This window comes from Chrysochloris asiatica, unplaced genomic scaffold (genome assembly GCF_000296735.1).
Source record: "Chrysochloris asiatica unplaced genomic scaffold, ChrAsi1.0 scaffold00006, whole genome shotgun sequence".
Classification (NCBI taxonomy): domain Eukaryota; kingdom Metazoa; phylum Chordata; class Mammalia; order Afrosoricida; family Chrysochloridae; genus Chrysochloris; species Chrysochloris asiatica.
This window is the reverse complement of record NW_006408524.1, coordinates 13034962-13057745: the sequence shown is the minus strand read 5'-3', so window position 1 is coordinate 13057745 and position 22784 is coordinate 13034962. Positions and strand designations below refer to the sequence as shown.

At 41.9% G+C, this 22784-nt stretch overlaps 1 protein-coding gene across 5 annotated transcripts in view; it reads right to left on the bottom strand.

Annotated features, from left to right (window-relative positions):
• The window catches only part of ELMO1 (engulfment and cell motility 1), a 660529-nt gene that overhangs the window by 20144 nt on the left and 617601 nt on the right, over positions 1–22784 (bottom strand). For all 5 annotated transcript variants that reach the window (XM_006832125.1, XM_006832127.1, XM_006832126.1 and 2 more), the window contains 2 exons: positions 20658–20765; positions 8775–8857 (listed from right to left, as the gene is read on the bottom strand). In XM_006832125.1, coding sequence (XP_006832188.1) covers positions 8775–8857; positions 20658–20765 — 191 coding nt within the window. The remainder of the gene's footprint in view (positions 1–8774; positions 8858–20657; positions 20766–22784) is intronic.

Sequence of the window (22784 nt, the reverse complement as noted above, 5' to 3'; positions counted from 1 at the left end):
AAGGTCGACAGTTCAAAGTCACCACCCACTCCTTGGAAACTCTATACAGGGTCGCTATGAGATGGAACTGACTGAACGGCACTTAACAACAACAAAGTGCTACTTTACTCAGCATAATGTCCTTCACCAGGGACTGGTCCTTCCTGACAACATGTCCAAAGTACAAGAGAAAGCCTAACCATCGTCACTTCCAAGGAATAATCTGTTTGTACTTCTTGTTCTTCTGGCAATTCATGGTACTTCAATATTCTTCATCAACACTACAATTCAAATACATCAATTCTTTTTGGTCTTCCTTATTCATTATCCAGTTTATGGATGCATTTGAGGTGACTGAAAACTACCAAGGTTTGGACCAGGTGCACCTTAGTCCTCAAAATGACATCTTTGCTCCTTAATACTTCAAAGAGGTCTTTCTTTCTTTTTTCTCAAACTATGCAGGTATATATAATTGTTTAAACAACCACAGGGCATATTCTGGAATCCAGTTTCCTAGCCACCAGCACACAGTCCTTCTCTTTCCATGAGTCTAGAGTTCTCAGCTGCTCAATCTCTCTATGTCATCACCTCTGCCTCCATCTCTGGTGTCACTGCTTCTCTGGCTAGGGTTTCATGTTCAGTTCATGCTCTTCTCTTCTGAGGATCCTCTGTTCCTGGAATGCAAGATTAACTACTCCCCCCTTTTTGTTACACAACCTCTACTTTTATAGTAAGGAGCTCTGGTAGCATAGTGGTTACGAGTTGGGCTGCGAACTGCAAGGTCAGCAGTTCGAAACTATCAGCTGTTCCTCGGGAGAAAGATGAGGCTTTCTGCTCCCATAAAGATTTACAGCCTCGGAAACCCTGTACAGGGTTGCTATGAGTCGGAATCGACTCCACGGCACATAACAACAACAACTTTTACAATTGTGACAGTTGCAGTTAGGTATGATAATAATTACTCACTATTGAATCAATGAATCCCATCCCCATCTCCTTTCACCAGAACCATCTTTACACGAGGAAAACTGTTCAGTGGGGATTCTACCTTCTCCCGCACACTCTGAAACTATTCTTCCTCTTGAAAACTTGTAAGCCAGCTACTGTGTGCCTCTATAGCCCCCTCCCACCTCCATTTTAGGTAGCCAGTGTCTAAGTTCCCTGTCCTCATCAACCTTGTGTACAGAGGGGATAGTTTGGTCCTTGATGTGAAGACTCCATCCCTCTTGGTTGGTATTTTGAGGTACTACATCCATAATTATAGGTCAAGTTAATCAAATTGTAGCAATTTACAGTTGCTTCCTTTACTAAATTTCTTTATTTTCCTCTTGTCAAGATCTGATCATCAAGCTAGGTCAAATGGATACTATCTGCACCTGCAAGCTTGGGTGTTCTTTATTTATTTAATTTTTTTGCATTTCCCCTTACTTCATATCATCTGGATGCTTCACTCTCAGCTTAAGCCCTCCATGGCTAGGTCCTTGTCCATGGGCTCAGGAGTCTCCAAGTCTCACTACACATTGGACCAACCAACCCTTCCTCTAAACTCTCTCTTCTTAAGGTAGACGGGAGTCTATGGAATGCGGTCAAACTCTGACCATATCTTCATTGCTGCCTTTGACCCATTTCTTCTCACAAGTATACCAACATGGTCACCAGCACATTTATGTGCTTGCTCCTGTTTGAGTTTCAGTCTTGGAAGGGGGTTTGTCCTGAAAGGACTTGATTACTGGCCTTGATGGCTCCCCAGCAAACAATTTGCATGTTCTTGGAGTAGTCAATCAGACTGCCATTTTTGTTTTGAATTTTTTTCCTGCTGGTCTTTCTTCCAAGAAGTATCTTCTGTTCCTCTAGCCACTCGTGGCTGGTCTATATGCCTTTTCAAGTGGGAATGGCCCACCTGAGAAGATTCTGGATGGGGCTCAGGATTCCACCTAAGGTTCTACACACTAAAAAGTCTTCACAAGAAGCCTATTTCACTGGGGAAGCTCTAGAACCTCTCTTAGGTATTCCAATCAGTTACAGGCTGAAGATAGGCTTACAAGCTTTCTGTAATCATGATTCCCAATATTCCTTTCTATCCTACTCAAGTATCTATTTTACAATGGAAACCAGTATTCATAGGAGAGTCAAGCATCTTAACATTATTTCCCTTCTTTAAAAAGAGGTCATTTGCAGCAGATCTGCCTAATGTAATAATTATGAATCGGGATGCAAACTTTAAGGTCAGCAGTTCGAAACTACCAACCAGCTGTTCCACGGGAGAAAGATGAGGCTTTCTACTCCCATAAAGATTTGTAGCCTTGGAAACCCTGTACAGAGTTGCTGAGTTGGAACCAATTCCACGGCACATCACCACAATGACGAATATGTCATTTGGTTTCTTGACTGCTGCTTTCATGAGTATGGAATTTGAAGTCTCAGGAGTGCATCCAAGCAAAATGAAGGCTTTGACAATTTCAATCTTTTCTCTGTTTATCATGATACTATTCGTAGAGTTGTGAGGATATTCAATAAGTACTTCAAGTCCTTTGTGCTTCCAGCAAGCAAGGTTGTATCATCTGCATGTTGCAGGTTGTTGATGAGCCCTCCAATCCTGATGCTAAATTCTTCTTCACATAATCCGATTTTTCGAATTATTTGTTCAGTATACAAACTGAATAAGCATTGTGAAAGGATACAAGCCTGACACACACCTTTCCTTATTTTTAACTATTCAGCATCTCCTTGTTCTGTTCAAATAACTGCCTCTTGATCCACTTACAGGTTCCTTACAAACACAATTCAGTGTTCTGGAATATCCAGTATTTATAATGTTATTCATAATTTGTTGTGATCCACATTTCAATATGATCCATAGTCAAATACCTTTGTATAGTCAATTAAAAAAAAACAAAACAAAAAAACAAGTAAAAAGCTTTCAGCCAAGGATCATCTGAGGTCAGCTTGAATTTCTGGCAGCTTCCTGTCAATGTACTTCAACAATCTTTGAATTATCTTAAGCAAAATTTTACTTGCATGCAATATCAGTGATATTATTAGATGAGTTCCACATTCCATGGGGTCACCTTTCTTTGGGATAGGCACATATATGGGCTCTTCCTGTCAGTTTCCCAGGTAGCTGTCTTCCAAATTTCTGGCATAGACAAGTGAGAACCACCAGCATGTCTTCAATTTGGTGAAACATTTCTATTTGTATTCTGCCAATTCCTGTTGTTAAATGCCATTGAGTTGTTTCCCAAGGAGCAGCTGGTGGATTTGAACTGTCAACCTTCTGGTTCGCAGTCCAGTGTTGATCCTACAGTGCCACGCCAGGCATACATGTCAAGAGCCTATTTATCACTAATGTCTTCAAAGCAGTTTGAACTTCTTCCTTCAATACCATCAGTTCTTGATCATATGCTACCTCTTGAAATGGTTGAACATCAAGCACTTGTTTTTGGAATAGTGACTCTGCGTATTTCTTCCATCTTCTTTTGATGCTTCCCGTATCACTCAGTATTTTGCCCATAGAACACTTTAATACTGCAAGTCTAGGCTTGAATTTTTTTCTTCAGTTCTTTCAGATCGAGAAATACTGAGTATATTTTTCTCTTTTGATTTTCTAACTTCAGGTTTTTGTACATTTCCTTATAATCAATGACTTTGTCTTCTCAAGTTGCCCTTTGAAATATTCTATCCAATTCTTACTTCATCATTTCTTGCATTCATTCAAGTTTCTCAAGAGAAAGTTTCAGAAGTTCTTCTGACATCCATATTTGTCTTATTTCTTTCTGATCTTTTCAATGACCTTTTACTTTCTTCATGTATGATGAGCTTGAGGTCATCCCACAACTCTTCTGAGTTGTCCAGTGTCCAGAGTATCAAATCTCTTCTTGAGATGGTCTCTAAACTCAGGTGGGATATACTTAAGGTCATATGTTGCCCTCACGGACTTGTTCTAATTTTCTTCAGCTTCAGCCCGAATTTGACCCCTTGCCTTGCTTTGGCTGATAATATTGAGCTTCTCCAATGTCTCTTTCCACAGATGTAGTCAAAGGCGTTAGCCTGTGTATTGCATCTGGTGAGGTCCACATGTATAGTTTCCATTTATGTTGTTGAAAAAAAGGCACTTATAATGAATAAGTTATTGGTTTTGCAAAGTTCTATCATGCAATGTCTAGCATTGGTTCTGTATTTCCATGGCTTTGTGATAGAAACTGATCTTTCCTCTTTGTTTCCTACTTTCACATTCCAATTACCAGTAATTATCAAAGCATCTTGATTGCATGTTTAATCAATTTCAGGTTGAAGAAGTTAGTAGAATTCTCCAATGTCATAATCATTGTCTCCTGTGTTCAGTGCATAAATCTGAATAATAGTTGTATCAAGTGGTCTTGCAGGCATATGGATATTTATACTATCACAGATAGCACTGTGTTTCAAGATAAATCTTGAAATGCTCTTTTTGATGATGAATGTGATGCCATTTCTCTTCTATTTGTCATTTTCAGCTTAGTAAACCATATGATTGTAAAAATATATGATTGTCCATCCAACTAAAAATGGTCAAGAGAACTGTCCATTCTCGCCCCAAAGTATCAGTCTTTATGCATTCCATTTCATTTTTGACAATTTCCCATTTTCTTAATTCATACTTTTTACAGTCCATGTTCCGATTATTTATAGATGTTTGTGACCCACCAGAAAATGAAGGTCTCAAAAGCTTTGCTCCATTCACACATATCATTAAGGATGGAGGAGGCAAATCTTCCACATATTTTTAGTATCTTCAACCTGAGGGGCTCATCTTCCAGAACTTTGTCAGACATTGTTCTGCTGCTATTCATCACTTGTTCAGTGTCTAACCTTTCAGAAGTGGTCTCTCTTAGTCTGGAAGCTCTGCTGACATGTGTCCAACTTGCTGGTGTTTAAAATACTGGTCATAGTTTTTAGCATCACAGCAACAGACTAGCCTTACAGTACCACAAACTTTCATATGAGTGCTGGCCACTGTGCATATGTGTTTACCCATTCATCTGTTGATGGACACTCAGGTTGCTTTCAGCTTTTTGCTAACATGAATGATGCTTCAATGAACATGGGTTTGCAATTGACTGAAGAAATTTGTCTACAGCCATCTACTGATCACAGATATGTGTTTAAACACATTACGAAATGGAAACTAATAGCATTACTTTTTAATTTACTTTCATATAGTATGCCTTTTGAAACCATCCTATAGTTTTGTTTTTGGATGTTCTGGGTGTTTTTTATATGTTTGTCTTTTTGAATTTCAGTTTGTGAAATTTTTATTGGTCTATTTTCAAGCTCACTGATCCTTTCCTAGGCCACGTCAAGTCTACTGATGAACCCATAGAAGATATTCTTCACTTCTGTCAAAGCGTTTTTGATTTCTAGAATTTTCTTTTCTCTTCCCCCTAGAGTTTTCATCTGCTTAAGTTATTAACTTGCACTCGAATGTTGTCTACTTCTCCATTAGAGTCTTTACAATCTATCATAGTTATTTTACATTCCCGGTCTGATCATTTCAAACATCTGTGTCATATGTGAGTTTGGTTCTGATGATTGTTCTTTGTCTCCAGAGTCTATTTCTTCTTGTCTTTTGGCATGTCTTGTAATTTTTTTGTAAAAGGCAATAGGCCTTTAGTGTGAGGATTTATGTTAATCTGTTTAGGAGTCAGGCTGTACTTAATGCTTGTTGTAGCGACTCCAAATTCTTCTAGTGTCTTTGTTTTTATCTCCCCTCTTGCCTTTGGGTTTCTCCTTTCAGCTATGTAGTTGTTGTTAAGTGCTGTTGAGTCAGATCCGACCCATAGCGGCCCTATATAGGGTTTCTGAGGAGCAGCTGGTGAGCTTGAACTGCCAACCTTGCAGTTCCAACCAACTTTGGAGTGCAGTGCATTAACCCACAGTGCCATACCAGGACTCCCCTTCAGCTACAGCCCACAATTTTACTGGAGTCTTGTTGGTCCAGTAGTTTAAGTATGAGAAAGGAGTAAAATTCTATAATCTGATTAAATCGCCGTCTCTTAGAGGGTCTGTGTTCTGTGTCTCAGGGTGTGATTTCTCCAGTAGGAAAGCTGAGTCCTCACTCATTCCTCCTTTTCCTGACTTCAGTGTCCCTGATCCATTTCCTTCAAGCCTTCAGCCCTGCGACTATACCCAGTAGGAAGGTGAGAGGGGGTTTCAGTGGAAGCAATTGTCTTCTCCTCGCTGGGAGAAAACAGGAGAACAGACCTCTGTTGTGGAACAGCCTTTGGAGTACAGCTGTTGTCATTAAGTGCCATCAAGTGGGTTCCAAGTCATAGCAACTAGTACAGGGTTTTCAAGGAGCAGCTGGGGGGTTTGAACTGCTGACCTACGGTGAGTTGCTGTTGTTAAGTGCTGTTGAGTTGGTTTTGACTCATAGCAACCATGTATCAGGTTTCCAAGGAGTGGCTGATCAGTTTGAGCTACTTACCTTGCAGTTAGTAGTCCAGTGTTTATCCTGCTTCGCCACACCAGGACTCCTTCTGGTAAATAGTACAGTGATAATCCCATAGTGCACTCCAGGATGGAATTATTTTTATGAACATTTTGAAGTCCCTGAGTACTCCAGACTAAGGGGCTTCAAAAAGTTCATGGAAAAAAATCCATTACCTTTTCATTCCATTTTCCACAAATGTTTTGATTTAACCAGTACTCTTCTCCTTCCCCTGTCCAAACCACAAGAGGAGTTTTCTCATACCATCACCATGAGAACCTGGTGGGGTTCCTGTAGGTGGCTGTTGCTTTTGTGTGCCATCAAACTGGTTCCAACTCACAGTGACCCTGTATAAAGTTTCCGAGGAGCGGCTGGTGGGTTTGAACCGCCGACCTTGTGCCTCAAACTGAACTTGTTACTATACTGCAGTGCCACACCAGGACCCCAATGAAAACAGGGAGTACCTGTAAGACTGCACACTCTAACACTAGTTCACACTCAGCAATTCATCAGAATTGCCATTTAAAAGTTTCTGTTTATAGCTTCAGTGGATTCTGCTCCAGGTAAGCAGATCTCAAATTTCCATGCACCTGACTCTAGATTTTGGTACGTGCTTTGCTTTACCACCTCACTTCTCTGATGAGTCTATGAAACATCACTGGATTTTCATTTTTCTAACCTCTTCTGGTTGTAAGGACAGAACTGATGACTCCCAAGCTCTTTACGTATTGGAGCTGAAACCTGAAGTTCCTCCACACTGTTTTGCGTAGTTCTCTTGATCAGAACATGTGAGTACTGGAAGGATGCTTTACCGGCAACTATACCCTTCCTAAGATTTCTCTTGGTGATGGGCCGCTGCTGCCACAAACTTCCTCACATTGTTTCAGGACCAAGTATAGGTATAAAGATCGAGACCTGAGCTGGAGATGAGCAGAGCCAGTGTATCTCAGGATTGGCAGAACATATGGTAATCCTGGTGCTGAAGGAAGTTAGCCGCCCCCCCAGGAAGCACATCATGCAGGCCGAGGGACTTGCTGATAAGGATTTTCCTTTGGAATCTGCTGAGCTATAGATGGCTGTCTTCCCATGTCATCGAGAATGGAGCAATGGGCATTTCCACAGGTGGTGAGACAGATGACCCACAAGCCCCAGGACTTCACAGGTGCCCTGACAGGCTTTAAAAAAAGCAGGAATTCACATGGAGTTGAGGAGAGGTACAGTCACGTAATTTAAGAAGCAAAGATTTGTCTTAAGTTTCCTTGGCTATCTCCTCTTTCTCTGTCTCTTTGAGTAGTGTTTTCATAAGATTCCAGCTTTTCTTTAGCCATGAACAGGGCTATCCTATAAAGATCAGATTCTCATTTATCTTGCTTAGAATGTTTGAGATTGTAAAGCAGGGCTTAGTGGACCCTGACTGACAAACAGGACATGTGTAATTTTGATGTTTGTCTTAGTCTCTGAGAGTGTACAATAAAAATGCTTTGTTGATGTTTGTGATGTTTTTGGTACCTTGAAAACCCAGCTGGACACATTTGCTTGGCACTATGTGACAACAAGAGATATAAACAAAGGATTAGCTCCCTGAAAGCCACTCTGCCAAGGAAAAATACCTGCAAACAGGGGGTGAAGGTAATTCTTCCATCTTCTCATAAAATGCTCCTTCCTACACTCTTCACACTGGAACATGGGATGTGATGGTGATGGTTAGTTGGTAAACCCAAAGGCAATAGGGAAAGATGCTACAATGTGAGGCGTGGATATAAGCAATATATGCCCATAAGGGAATTTTCTCCTGTAAGTTAGGTTTGAAGTATTTTATAGCCTGCTCTCTACAATATTGAAGGACATCAGACCCTTAAAGTTTTTTAAAATGTCTTGAGTCATTTAGTTTCTGTCTTTCCCAGGGTTTCTTGAGACCCTAAAGAAATTATTAAGGGTTATTGCAACAGGAGAAAATGAAGGAACTGGGGTGGAGATGTGGGATAAGAGAATATGCACATAAATCGGAGGCTAGGCAAATGTAGAGAATGGATGGCGATGCTTAGAGCAGGCCTGTGTGAGGTCTGGGGAGAACAGTGAGAAGGCAAGCCCAGGTTTAGAGACAGGAAGTGAAAGAATGGGAGAGACATGGGTATTAGGAGAACAATGAATGAGAGAAGAAACACAGGGAAGAGATGTAAAGAGAATCAGGAAGGAGGAGATAGGAGAGAGAAGGAAGAGACACACACAGGCATGCACACCTCTACTGCCATTAGGGATGGCCCGGGCTCACCCAAGTCTTGACTGCAGTGTACAGACAGAGCTATCAGAAATAATAGGAAAATCATACCTTGTTTTGTTTCAGGGCACCTTTCTCTTTCATGTGAGGGCAGTCCTTTCCCGTCACTACAGCTTTGATATCTGCCACTGGCACTGTAATTCCAAAAGAAAATGAAAGTAACTAACTCATGTGAGAACGTCAATGTCAATAAAGAAGCGGGGCTAAACACTGAGTCTGCTATCAAAGTTGCCATCCCCAAAGACTACTGCAAAAAGAGAAAAGAGCTCAAAAAGAGGACTAGAAATGAAAATGTCTTCTAGGAAAAAGCATTTGCTTGGGTGTGGGTCTGGAGAGGGTTGGGAGGTTATGTTCCTAAAAATTTGCTTCACTAAAACAAACCCCTAAAGAAACAAAACAACCAGAGCATTATTAAAGTGATGGCAATCAACGCAGCAGAAGTAGTAACAGTAATCGTCATGGTAGTAACAATATGATGGCCTGAATGTGCCAGGAGCAATGCCAAGTGACTGGTATTTATTGCCATCTCTTGCTGCAGTATCTAAATCTATTTGGTTTCTGGGTTTTGGATAATGAGAGAAGCAGCTCTATCTCAGCATATTTATCCAAACCTAGACAAATCCAGAAATCTCATACTTGAAAATCTTATTTTCTACCATGTAAGTCTCACAATAATTCTGTAAGGTCGATTTAACTATTCCTATTTCATAGACAAGAAACTAAACTCAATTAAGTCGCATGAACATTTTTTTTCTGATAAGGTAGCTGGTGCCTATCTTTGAAATTCTGGAAATAACAGTTTGACAAAATGATGTTATCGCATATCTTACTTGGGATACAGAGGATGATAAGAAAAGATGTGGAAATGATTGTGCATTTTAAATCTTTTTGCTAATTCAACTGAGAGAGGCAGTAGGATGGTTTGGAATCTTAATTTAAAAACTACATAGTTATCTAGTCCCACTCATTTCTTAATTCTTCATTCCAACAAAGATTATGAATTCAGTGGCCCAAGTGAAATGGCTTGGCTTTTTCAGAGGTAGGTTCTAAGGGAGTTTCGATTAATCAGTTCCTTACAAACTTTTAATGAGAATAGATAATTAAGATTTCATAAGTGTAAGTTCACATATTTGACTGGAGAACTGATTTCTGGATGGTATTTATATGGAGATAAAATAGAATGTGTAGAGTATTAGAACAATGCAACAGGAAGACCCCTTAAAAGCTAACATTTTCCAGAGAGCCTAAATTCACTGAAGAACTCTGTTCACATGTGTTGGTACTGCTAGTGCCTGGAGAAGAATGGGGATGCTGTGATGAAATCTTTAGAAAACCTCTGCAGGTTCCCTGCCATGATTTCCCTGCCATGCCTGCTCCTCCATTTTGAAGCCTTTGATTGTACACATTATGGTTGTTCAGAATATCTGATTTGGGCACATGAAAGACTCTACTTCCCACCATCCTTTGCTGTAAGGCTGGGTCATGTGATTACTTCTGGCCAATGAAATGTGAGAGGAGGTGGCATGTCTCTGTTCTAGGCTAAAGTAGTGAACAGCCTGTGTCCTTCAGTCTCCCTCATCCCCTGCTACAGAAATTAAAGCGGCAACATATTCCAGTCGTGAGGTTATGGTTTGGCAAACCATTCATTAGTCCATGTCCCTAAACAACTGCATGGAAGGGTCCTTTGCCAACCCATGTTAGTTATGCAATGTGAGTGAGACATAAACTGTGTTGTGCTAAGTCACGGAGATTTTTGAGTTGCTTGTTCCTGCAGCATACTGTAGCGATGTAGCCAATCCTGACTGGTTTACCTCTTTATCTCAGAACCCTTTCCTGCCTTTCTGTCTGATCCATTTCAGACTGACATCTTATAGGTGATCCCTATGATTCTTGAACCTACCTTAACCCTGAAAACTGACTTAAGTTCTCCTCAAGTCCATTTTCATAATCCAGGATCATTCCTGTTCCCCCTTAATGGCTATATGACAGTTTGTTTACTAATCTGGAAGGAGACACTTAGGGAAATTGGTTTATTTTTTAATAGAAAATCCACCGCTACAGTGACAGTGATGTCATTAGCATGTCAATTTATAGAAACATTTCATGCTTCAGATGGAGCTAGAGTCACAACTGTATTGTTGTGTAATGTATAACATGGCCAATGAACTAGAAAGAGTATCTACATCTATAAATTGTAAGTCACCCGTTGGCTTTGAAACAGAATCTTATGGAATGAGACAAGAGTAATATGTGTGTTTGTTGTGAGACAGTCTTCAGAATCTCTAATAGGAAGGCTTCAGAGGAGAAAGTGCATTTTTCCATTGGGCTTTGTGGCAGTACATATTTTATGTTTTTTATATGCATTGTCCCCTGTCAAGGAGACAAGCTGTAATATCACTCAGAAGGTGACGGTAAAAGAAAAAGTACAGAATACTAAAAATACAGTTTGGCTTTTAAAGGTTGCTCTTTGCATAGTTTCTCTCAAAACACACTGGAGCTTAGTCACGGAAAGGGTGCAAAGCCTTCCTCTGTGTTACCATGAGCAGAATTAGGAGTCTGACTTAATTCAAGTCTCAAACCTCCACTCAAAGGAGGCAGTGAGGCCTCCAGGTGACTTCAAAGCCAGGCTGGTGAGTGGATCAGGCCTTTTAGCGTGGGAGCAAATAAGTTCCCAGGGGCTAGTGAGCTGATGTCAGAAGAGACACTGAAACTTGCTCTCCATCGTAGAGATGCTAAAGCAAATGGAAGAAATGAGGACGTAACAAGAGCTGAACAGTAAATTTCAAAGATCAGCTCGAGAAGGTAAAGCCAAATATTACAACAAAATGTGCAAAGATCTAGAATCAGAAAACCAAAACAGAAGAACATGCTCAGCATTTCTCAAGCTGGGGGAACTGAAGAAAAAATTCAAGCCTAGACTTTCATTATTGAGAGATTCTTCTGGGCAAATTATTGAATGATACAGAAACCATCAAGAGAAGATGGACGGAATACACAGAGTCACTGTACCCAAAAGAAGTGGTTAATGTTCAACCGTTTCAAGACGTAGCATATGGTCAAAAGCCAATGATACTGAAGGAGGAAGTCCAAGGTGCATTGAAGGAATTGGCAAAGAACAAGGCGCAAGGAACTGATAGAATAAAAATTGAAATCTTTCAAGAAAGTGAGGCAGCACAGGAGGCACTCACTCATCTATGCCAAAAAATTTGGAAGACAACTATCTGGCTGACTGATTGGAAGAGAACTGTATTTGTGCCCATTCCAAAGAGAGGTGACTCAATGGAATGCGGAAATCATCGGAAAATCTCTTTGATATCCCATGCGAATAAAGTTTTGCTAAAGGTAATACAGAAACGGCTACAATCATACATTGACAGAGAACTTCCAGAGGTTCAAGCTGGATTCAGAAGAGGCCATGGAATGAGGGATATCATTGCTGATGTCTGATGGATCTTGGCTGAAAGCAGAGAATATCAGAGAGATGTTTATCTGTGCTTTATTGATTATGCAAAGGCTTTCGATTGTGTGGATCATGACAAGCTATGGACAACATTGCTAAGTATGAGTATTCTGGAACACTTAATTGTGCTCATGAGGAATCTGTACATGGACCAAGAGGCAGTTGTTTGAACAGAACATGGGAACACTGCATGGTTTAAAATTAAGAAAGGTGTGCGACAAGGTTGTATTCTTTCACCATACTTATTCAACCTGTATGCTGAACAAATAATCCAAAAAGCTGGGTTTTATGAGGAAAAACGTGGCATCAGGATTGGAGGAAGACTCTTTAACAACCTGCGATATGCAGATGATACAACCTTGCTTGCTGAAAGTGAAGAGGACTTAAAACATTGACTGATGAAGACCAAAGAGCATAGCCACAGTATGGATTGCGTCTCAATGTAAAGAAAACAAAACTCCTCACCACTGGACAAATAAACAACATTCATATCAACTGAGAAAAGACTGAAGTTGTCAAGGACTTCATTCTTCTTGGATCAACTATCAACACTCACAGAGGCAGCAGTCAAGAAATCAGACAACGTATTGCATTAGGCAAATGTGCTGCACAAGATCTTTTTAAGGTGTTGAAGAGCAAAGATGTCAGCTTGAGGACTAAGGTGTGCCTGACCTAAGCCATGGTATTTTCAATAACCTCATATGCATGTGAAAGCTGGACAGTGAATAAGGAAGACCATAGAAGAATTGATACTTTTGAGTTATGGGGTTGGAGGAGAATATTGAAAGTGCCATGGGCTGCCAAAAGAAGCAATAGATCCGTTTTGGAAGAAGTGCAGCCAGAGTGCTCCTTGGAGGCCAAGATGGCCAAACTTCATCTCTCATACTTTGGACATATTGTCAGGAGGGACCAGTCACTGGAGAAGAATATCATGTTTGGTAAGGTAGAGGGTCAGAGAAAAAGAGGAAGACCCCAAAGAGATGAATTGGCCAAGTGGCAACATCGACGGACTAAAGTGTGGCAACAGTAGTGAGGTTGGCCCAGGACTGGGCAGTGTTTCTTTCTGCTGTGCATAAGGTCACTATGGGTCGGTACCGACTCGATGGCACCTAACACCACCACCACCACCAACAGTGAGCTGGGAACCAGGGAGTACCGAGTGAAGCAAGCACCCCTCTCACACCCACACACAGAGCTTCATTCCTTTCTGTGATGTTTTCACTTTGATCTGGATTGAGAAGATCTAATCCAACAATTTGATGTATTTTTTAAATGGGCAGGCTGAGGCCCAAAGAGAGAAAATTAATTATGCAATACCACACAGCTAGGGGGAGGCAGAGTTGGAGCTGGAGGTCCTCCTTCTCCTCCATGTCCCATTGCTGGACAATGACTTCTGCATGCGTTTAGGAGTCAGTACCCCAATTGCGGTTATCACTTCACAGATGTTTGTGAATCTCACTCATCACTAAAATCTGTGGAAGGGGCTTAAATTGTGATTTAAAGTAAAAATTTTATTGAAAATAGTAGCTGGGGTCACTGTGATTCATATAGTCTCAGCTTTCACCACTGGGAACCAAGTTGAGGCAGAACGCATCCCTGGAAAGCAGCAGCTAAAGCCATGAACACTTGCGGTGCACAAACCCACATTAAGAAAATTCCTGTGTCTCCAGAGAAGGAGGAGAAGCAAGCTAATCTCAGTTGACCAGTTAGTTCAGCATGGAAGCTGGTCTCTATCCTGGCAGATCCGCACAGAGTGGGGTGAGGGCGCAGTGTCCCGGGGTCAGGGAGCCTGGGTTTGAACTCTACATTCACCTACTGGCTGTAGGACTTCGGGCTTGACTTAGCTGAGACTCATTTTGTATAATATAATCTCTCTCCCAGTATTGTTTCAAAAATCAACTCCTCACATTGGTGTCAGGTTCACTGTTGGTTTGTAATCTAGGGAGTCCTGAGGCATGAATACAAGTCTGGGCTGCAGAGTCAGATGGTTACTAATCCTGTGACCTTGAATCAGTTACTGAAAGGAAATCTGTTTCCTTATCTGGAAAATACGGACACCAATGTCCACCTCTTCAGTTTGTGGAGACAATAGTGTATACAAAGCTCTTTGCAGTGTTTGGCATATAGAAAACCAAATGCAAACCAAGCCTGTTGCCATCGAGTTGAATCTGACTCACGGCAACCCCCTATGTTAGAAAGTAGTCCATTAGGGTTTCCTGCCTGTAATCTTTGTGGAAACAGATTGCCAGACCTTGCTTTGGAGGTACTGCTGGATGTGTTCAAACTGCCAACCTTTAGATTCGTATTTGAGCATGGAAGGTCAGGGACTCTCTGACATATAATAAGTACTTAATAAATATTATTTGTAACTAGTCTCATTATCATTATCATGTCATTATCTCAGTCATCAAAGTTCATTCTTTTTGCAGACCTGAATTATTCAGTGTGTGTCAATGGTCCAAATGGTCCACTTTGATTGAGCTGCTCTCTTCTGTGACCACAGCTGGATTAACCTCCTTACATGTTGGCAGGCAAGGCTGTGCTTCTCCCTAGCCCCTTTGATGTGGGTGAGAAGAGCTGGCCTAGATTCTTTCAAAGGGAGGCAATGATGGGTCTGAAGTAGTGGGCTGGGAAGCAGGGATGCTTAGTGGGAATGACAAGTGCTTGTTAGCCCTGGTGGAAGGCATGTGGGGCCGACAGCGGATGTAAGCAGATTTGTAAAGGTCATATTTCCTGACAAATGAAAGGTATATGAGAAGAGAGATTTCCGAAATCTTTAGGGGAGACGATGGCCAAGGAAAGATATTCAGTCTTACCTGCATTAGCTATATTGTTGTTGTTGTTAGGTGCCATCGAGTCGGTACCGACCCATAGCGACCTTATGCACAGCAGAATGAAACACTGCCCGATCCTGGGCCAACCTCACTATTGTTGCTACTAAGAGAAGTCAATTAAACGATTTGATTCATCAATATGTCAATATCCTGCACTGATTAACTCAAGGGGTGAATGACAGTTTCCCCTGTGGTCTCAGGAGAGGGCAACTGTACATAGCTAGAGGACTGGCACTTAACATTAATTAAAAGAACGTTATCATTTGTCTGGCTGAGTGAGATTTCTGACTTTTAAGGGCTTCAAGAGGGTAGCTGTTTTGCTCCAGGCAGAACACGGAATTGGAATTAAATGCCAAACCAAGTGGCAATGGTGAAGTCGCAAAATTTCATTTCCAGGCCAGGGGGCCACTCATCTCAGGCACATTACAGCTCTATCGCGCCAACAACAATGTGGCGCATGCGCCTCCTGCGCATCGCATCATCTCCATTCATTGCACGAACAATACCGCAGCGCATGATCCTATTGCGCAATCTCTCTACCCCCCCGCCCCCGCCCCCCCAAGTATGCATTCTTGGTTTAACTCGCAGTGAATAAACTGTTAATGGAGCAGCTCTCTGTTACTCTGCAGTACTTCAAAAGTCACGGGAGAGGAGGTTGGGAGGCATTTCAGGAGGGACTGCTGCAACCCGTTCCCATCACTAAAGGGCCATGATCAAAGGGTATTTGGGATCTCATATGCTCCACCAGAACCTTGCCACTCTTGCACCAGGTAGTTGTTGGTATTAGTTGTCATCAAGTTGATTTTGACTCATGGAGACATCATGTGACCACAGTAGGACTACTTCAAGATTTTTCCAAGGCTATGATCACTCTGAAGCAGAATACCAGCCCTATCTTCTGAAATTATTCTGGCCTTCAGTATGGATTACACCTTAACATAAAGAAAACAAAATCCTCACAACTGGACCAATAAGCAACATCATGATAAATGTAGAAAAGATTGAAGTTATCAAGAATTTCAATTTCACCTGGATTCAATCATAACCCATGGAAGCGGTAGTCAAAAAATCAAATGACGTACTGCATTGAGCAAACCTACTGCAAAAGACCTCTTTAAAGTGTTAAAAAGCAAAGATGTCATCTTGAGGCTTAAGGTGCACCTGACTCAAGCCATAGTATTTTCAGAAACCTCGTAAGTGTGTGAAAACTGGACAACAAATAAGACGGCTGGAGAAGAATGGGTGTTTTTGAATTATGATGTTGGCAAAGAATATTAAATATGCCATGGACTGCCAAAAGAACAAACAAATCTGTCTGAGAAGAACAACCAGAATGTTCCTTGGGAGTGAGAATGGTTGTGTAAAAACAGAATGGATCCATAAATCTATTCAACTATCGATGGTGCCAACAACAGGGGACATGGAAAGTTTCAAGTCTTCTTAGATGTTGTAAAAATTGTCCATAGCCAATAAAGCAGGCTGGGAGCCCCAAAGACTTCATAATAAGAAGTGTGTTAAGGAGCGGCCAGGACACCATTTCATTATGCAAACAAATCAGGAACAATGATACACACACACATATATTACTCTGATGGAGTTCAAATTTCCTGTCATTAAGACAAATGTAAATAAATCGCTTTGTTTCACAAAGATTTATTTTAAAAGGGCATTTGGAAATGTGCAGAGCTCTGGCCTGCTCATTTCCTGCGGCTACCCTGCCAAGCCATCTTCCGCTCCCAGATTCACCAACATCAAGACTCCTGTTTATGCAAGCCAGTTATTTCTACCTGTGGAGTCTTGGAGTAGGGCTGGGGAGCATCAGCTTGGGAGCAGGCTTAGGAACCAGTCTTACACAAGGCTTGGATACTATGCATCCCTTTAACATTTTCTAGGAACAACGTGAGCAATTTTCTAAGCAACAAGGCCAACTAGGATGGAGGTGTAACCATACAAAGCATGTTATTGTTATTGACTCATAGTGACCCTGTGTAGGGTTTCTAAGGAGCAGTTGGTGGGTTTGAACTGCTGACCTTCTGGGTAAAAGGAGGCAGCCCTGTGATTGCCTTGGGGACATGGAGCTGAGGCAGCCACTCACACATCCTCCAGAGAGAGGGAAAGCAGCCAATTTTTTGGGTTTTTTTTGATCAAATGTCTGTCATTGGGTTGAGAAATGGATTTGATCCTCATAACATATGGGGATCAAGACTACCCCTAGTGAATGGAAGAACCACGAATTAAGCTGTGTTCTTTCTGCCCAATGAGGCTGTGGGAGAATGCTTATAATACAGCTGCTGAGGGCTGTGACCAGAGCTGGTCTTGCTTCTCATTTTCCCCTGGCAGAATGCCGATCCAAACTGCTGTCCGATGGTCTGGTTCTATTTAGTTCATGAGAGTTTTCACTGGTTAATTGCCAGTGCAGGAAAATGAGGATACTGGTGTGAGCTTTTCATAAAGCAAAGTTAATTCACTAGACAGGATCATCCTTTATTCCAAGCTTAGGTCCTTCTGACCTTTTTGGTGATCAGGATCTTTCCTTTTACAAAAGGTCTGTGATACTAATTTTACTTTGATTTAGTTTTTTAATATCCTTATTTGCTCCAATCAAAATTTGACAAAAACTCTATCACTTTGAGATTTTGTTCTTTTTTTATTTTGAATGTTACATATAATCAAAGGCAAACTTAGGGCATCACTTTGTAGAGTATGGGCCCCTGGTGTGGCGCTCGCTGTAGGATCAGCACTGGGCTGTGAATCACAGGGTTGGCAGTTCAAACCTACCAGCTGCTCCTTGGAAACCCTATACAGGGTCATTATGGGTTGGAACTGACTTGATGGTAATTCACAAGAGTCAGAATGACTCAGCGGCAGTGGGTTTGGTTTTTAGGTAAAGCATGGGGCAATATCTAGCTCAGAAACTGTGGGGCTCTAGTCCCAGAGGTTCTGGTTCAGCAAGTCTGGGAGCAGAGGCTGAGATTTTAGATTTCCTACATGATTTTGGAGTCCCTTTGTGGTACAAAAGGTTAGTTAATATGCTGAGCTGCTGCTAACTGGAAGGTTGGAGGAACCAGTCCAGAGAGACTCAGTAGAAAGGCCTGGAAAACTACTTGAAAATCTTCTGGAGCACAGTTCTAATCTGATACGCACACGGGGTCACCACTGTGCGCTGGAATCAACCCCATGGCAACTGTTGGTGTGATACTGTAGGATAAGGGCTGAACTAATCATTGCAAGGTAGCCGGTCCTCGGAAGCCCTATACAGAGTTGTTATGAGTCGGAACAACAGCCAAGCCCTAGGTAACACTGACCCAAGCCATGGCATTTTCAATAACTTCATATGCATGTGAAAGTCGGACCATGAATAAGGCAGACTGTAGAAGAATTGATGCTTTTGAGTTATGTTGTTGAAGGAGAATATTGAAAGTGCCATGGGCTGCCAAAATAACCAATAGATCTGTGTTGGAAGAAGCACAGTCAGAGTGCTCCTTGGAGGCCAGGATGGCCAAACTTTGTCTCTCCTACTTTGGACATGCTGTCAGGAGGGACCAGTCGCTGGAGAAGGATATCTTGTTTGGTAAGGTGGAGGATCAGAGAAAATGAGGAAGACCCCCAGTGAGATGGATTGGCCAGGGGCAGCATCAATGGGCTCAAGCATGGCAACAATAGTGAGGTTGGGCCAGGATCTGGCAGTGTTTTGTTCTGCTGTGCATAAGGTCGCTATGAGTAGGTACTGACTCTATGGCACCTAACAACAACACCAAGGTAACACTGCTGCTAAAGGCCAGGCCCCCTGTGTGAGAACCACTGGTCTAGTCTGTCCATGGTGGGGTGTGGAGGGCCTTCTGAGATCTAAGGGAGGAGTCTTTGTAATAGGCTCACACAACATGGCTGTGTGTACCCAGTCCCAGGCTCTCTGCAGCAGGAAATTTCAGATTTCTTTCTCCCTCACTATAGTGCCAATTGACTTGTGGCGTGGCACTGTAGGATCAGCATTGGACTACAAACCATAGATCCGCAGTTCAAACTCACCAGCTGTTCCTCAAAAATCCTATACAGGGTTGCTATGAGTCGGAACTGACTCAATGGCACTTATCAAACAATAGTAGTGCTGATAAAGAAGAGTGGGAGGGCAGTTCTATGGAAGGAAAGACAATGGCACTGCCAAGAGCAGACTGCCATCTTCTTAAACTGGAGGAAAAGCGTATGATCCAAACAGTCTGCCTGATACATCAGCATGGGGTCTGGCTGTGTCAGGAAATTTACTACCCATGATTTATTTCACCCTCCATGACTGTGAGCTGTACAAAAGGCAGTCCACATTTGACTCTAGCAGGCCCTAGGGTGGTAGAGGAAATGTGCTAGGACTTGGGGTTAAGGATTCTGTCTGAGACATACTTATCTGATTCATTTTCTCTGCCTTTGATTTCTCTACCTGGGATTTCCTCTGAGGTTAGGTTGACTTTATATCCTTTCTCTTCCAAACCAATGTTTCACCTTTGTGTACTTCAACGTTTGTGTAATACTTCACAGAATTCCCTGGCTAGCACAAAGAGTTAACACACTTGACTGCTAACTGAAAGGCTGTAATTCAAGTGTACCCAGTGGCATCTCAGAAGAAAGTCCTGGCTAATCTAATTATGAAGAGTCAACCACTGGAAAACCTATGGAACACATTTCTACTCGGATATACATTGGGGAACCATGAGTTGACTAGATGGTAACTAACTACCTTGGGTTTTTAGCATGCTACTTTGTATACTTGTAAGGAGCTCTGGTAGCGTAGTGGTTACGAATCGGGCTGCGAACCTTAAGGTCAGCGGTTCGAAACTACCAGCTGCTCCGCGGGAGAAAGATGAGGCTTTCTACTCCCATAAAGATTTACACCCTCGGAAACCCTATACAGGGTCGCTATGGGTCGGAACCGACTCGATGGCACATAACAACAACAACAACAACTTTGTATACTTAACATTGTCAAAATAAAACACACACACACACACACACAACCTGACACCTGGCTTAGTGTTGGCCTAGAAAGAGTAGCATATTACTGATTCCTCAAAAGCATACATGTTAAAACAGACAATATATGGCAATAGCAAATAAATACTAGTAGTATGTAATTCAGGTAATATTTAGCAAATAAAATATAATTGAGCCTCAATTTTCAAAGTGTCTGAGTTCCTTCTTTAAAGTAATAGTCATACTCGGCTCTGCCATTAGCTCTGTATTGCAATTGTGTGGTGCATTAAACAATAATGGATAAATTTGATAGAAATCAAACATGAAATTCATGTGAAATTATTTGAAATCATCATAAAAGGACTATAAATAGGATTAAAATTAGACAACGCTTTTCTGGTTAAGGCACCTGGATGAGTAACACAAAAGTGGCCACTGGAACTCCAAGTTTACATCTTGTCAAGGAAGACATTGAGAGACCTCCTTGAGAGCTCCCTTGAGCTCAGCCCAAGCCCCAGATCCACCCCTTCTCACACTGAAGAAAACTTTTCAGGTCTGAGGCAAGACAAGATGAGACTTACCCACAGGGTTTGCTGACAGGTTTTCTGCATATTTTATGGCCAAAAAACAAACAACCTAAACTTCCAAACTTAGGCGTCCTACTCAGGAGGAACCACTTACATTTGTCCTGCAAGGAATCATGGGGTACTTCTCCCTGAGGACTTTCTTCCAAGTCCCCGTAGTGCAGAACTTTGTGGTTGGGTGACAGCCGACAATACCAAAATTTATCTGAGGAGAAACAAACCATACACAAGTTAAAAGTTAAGTGATTCTGGTTTCTAACGGTATCACTATCCTTATTTCTAAATACACTTGCCAGAAAGAAAAAAGCAACGCATTTAATTTGGGGTCTGCAAGAATATGATTCTGCCATGAGGAGAAATGGCATTCTGATGTATGCTTCTTGTTGTTGTTCAGTGTTGTCGAGCTGTTCCGACTCACAGCAGCCCTGTATAGTTTCCAAGGAACAGCTGGTGAGCTTGCACCACCGACCTTGGGGCTGACAGATGATATTGATCCTACACCAGGAGGCCAACGTGGTAAACACTGAAAGCTCTATGAAGAGTGTAAAAAGTCAGTCACAAAGGGATAAGTATTCCACCTTTATGAAATACCTAGGATAGGTAAGTTATAGAGAACAAAGTTTATTTTACCAGGGGTGCTTGGTAAGAGGGCAGGGAGAGGTGGAACTTCTTGATTAGGGGGAACTCCTGGTGTGGTACTGTAGGATAAGCACTGGAGTGCTAACCACAAGGCTAGCAGTTCAAATCCAGCAACCACTCCTTGGAAATGCAATACAGGGTCGCTATAAATCTGAACTGACTGGATGGCTAACAACAACAACTGATTAGAGGTGATACTGTAGGATCAGCACTCAGCTGCTAACTGCAGGGTCTATGGTTCAAACCCACCAGCTTCTCTGTGGGAGAAAGATGAAGCTGTGTGTTCCTGTAAAGACTTATCATCTCAAAAAGCCTCAGGAGCAGTTCTGCAGGGTCAACGGTTCAAGCCCACCAGCTTCTCTGTGGGATAAAGATGAAGCTGTGTGTTCCTGTAAAGACTTATCATCTCAAAAATCCTCAGGAGCAGTTCTGCAGGGTCAGCGGTTCAAGCCCACCAGCTTCTCTGTGGGAGAAAGATGAAGCTGTGTGTTCCTGTAAAGACTTATCTCAAAAACTCTCAGGAGCAGTTCTGCTGGGTCCTATGGGGTGGCTATGAGTCGTAATCAACTCGGTAGCAGTGGGTTTAGTTTTGGTGTTCCTTTTAAGGGTGGTGTTTGAAAATGAATAATGGTAATGGTTAAACAGTATGATAAAAATAACTAATGCCACTGAATTGTACACAAGAAGAATGTTGAAATGATAAATGATCTGCTACACATATGCACTGCTATTGTTAAGTGCTGTCGAATCAGTTCCAACTCATAGCAACCCTGGATCGGGTTTCCGAGGAGTGGCTGGTAGGTTTGAACCACGAACCTTTCTGTTCAAACTGATCTTACGGTTCAGTGCTTATCCTAAGCGCCACACCAGTCTGGGGGGCACTGGGAAAACTATTAAATCCTTCAAGTTCAATGGAAGTAGGTTTTCTGAGGTGGCAGTTTCCAGCAGGCATTTGCTTTGAGTTAGATTGGGAGTACTGAGGTCCACATATCGACCACCCTAATAACAAGGAGCTCTAGTAGCATAGTGGTTATGAATCAGGCTGCGAACAGCAAGGTCAGCAGTTTGAAACCACCAGCTGTTCCGCAGGAGAAAGATGAGGCTTTCTGCTCCTGTAAAGATATACAGCCTTGGAAACCCTGTGCAGGGTTGCTATGAGTCGGAACCGACTTCACGGCACATAACAACAACAACTCTGAAATACTTATCAGCCCTGACACTGCAAAGAAGAAAGTCTCTATTTTCACAATCACACCAGCCCAAATCTCTGATACAATGCCTGGCACTTAGAAGCTGTACAGTTGGTGCTGGCTACATTGGTAAATTAAGGTTCAGGAGATTCGGTTAAAATGCCTAAGGCATAAAGAGTCTATTACTTTGTGAGCTCTTTTGTATTGTCATGTAGTTGGAAAACTTTGTGGCTTCAGTCGCAAACTGTTTGGAAACTACTCCAACTATAAAACTCTCCATAACACCTTAAGAAAAGTGTATATTTCCCCCATCTTCAATTGCCTTCACTGCAAAACCAGATTTTAACTAGGACTCTTTTAACAGAAAAAAAAAAGTTTTTAAAATGAAAATAAAA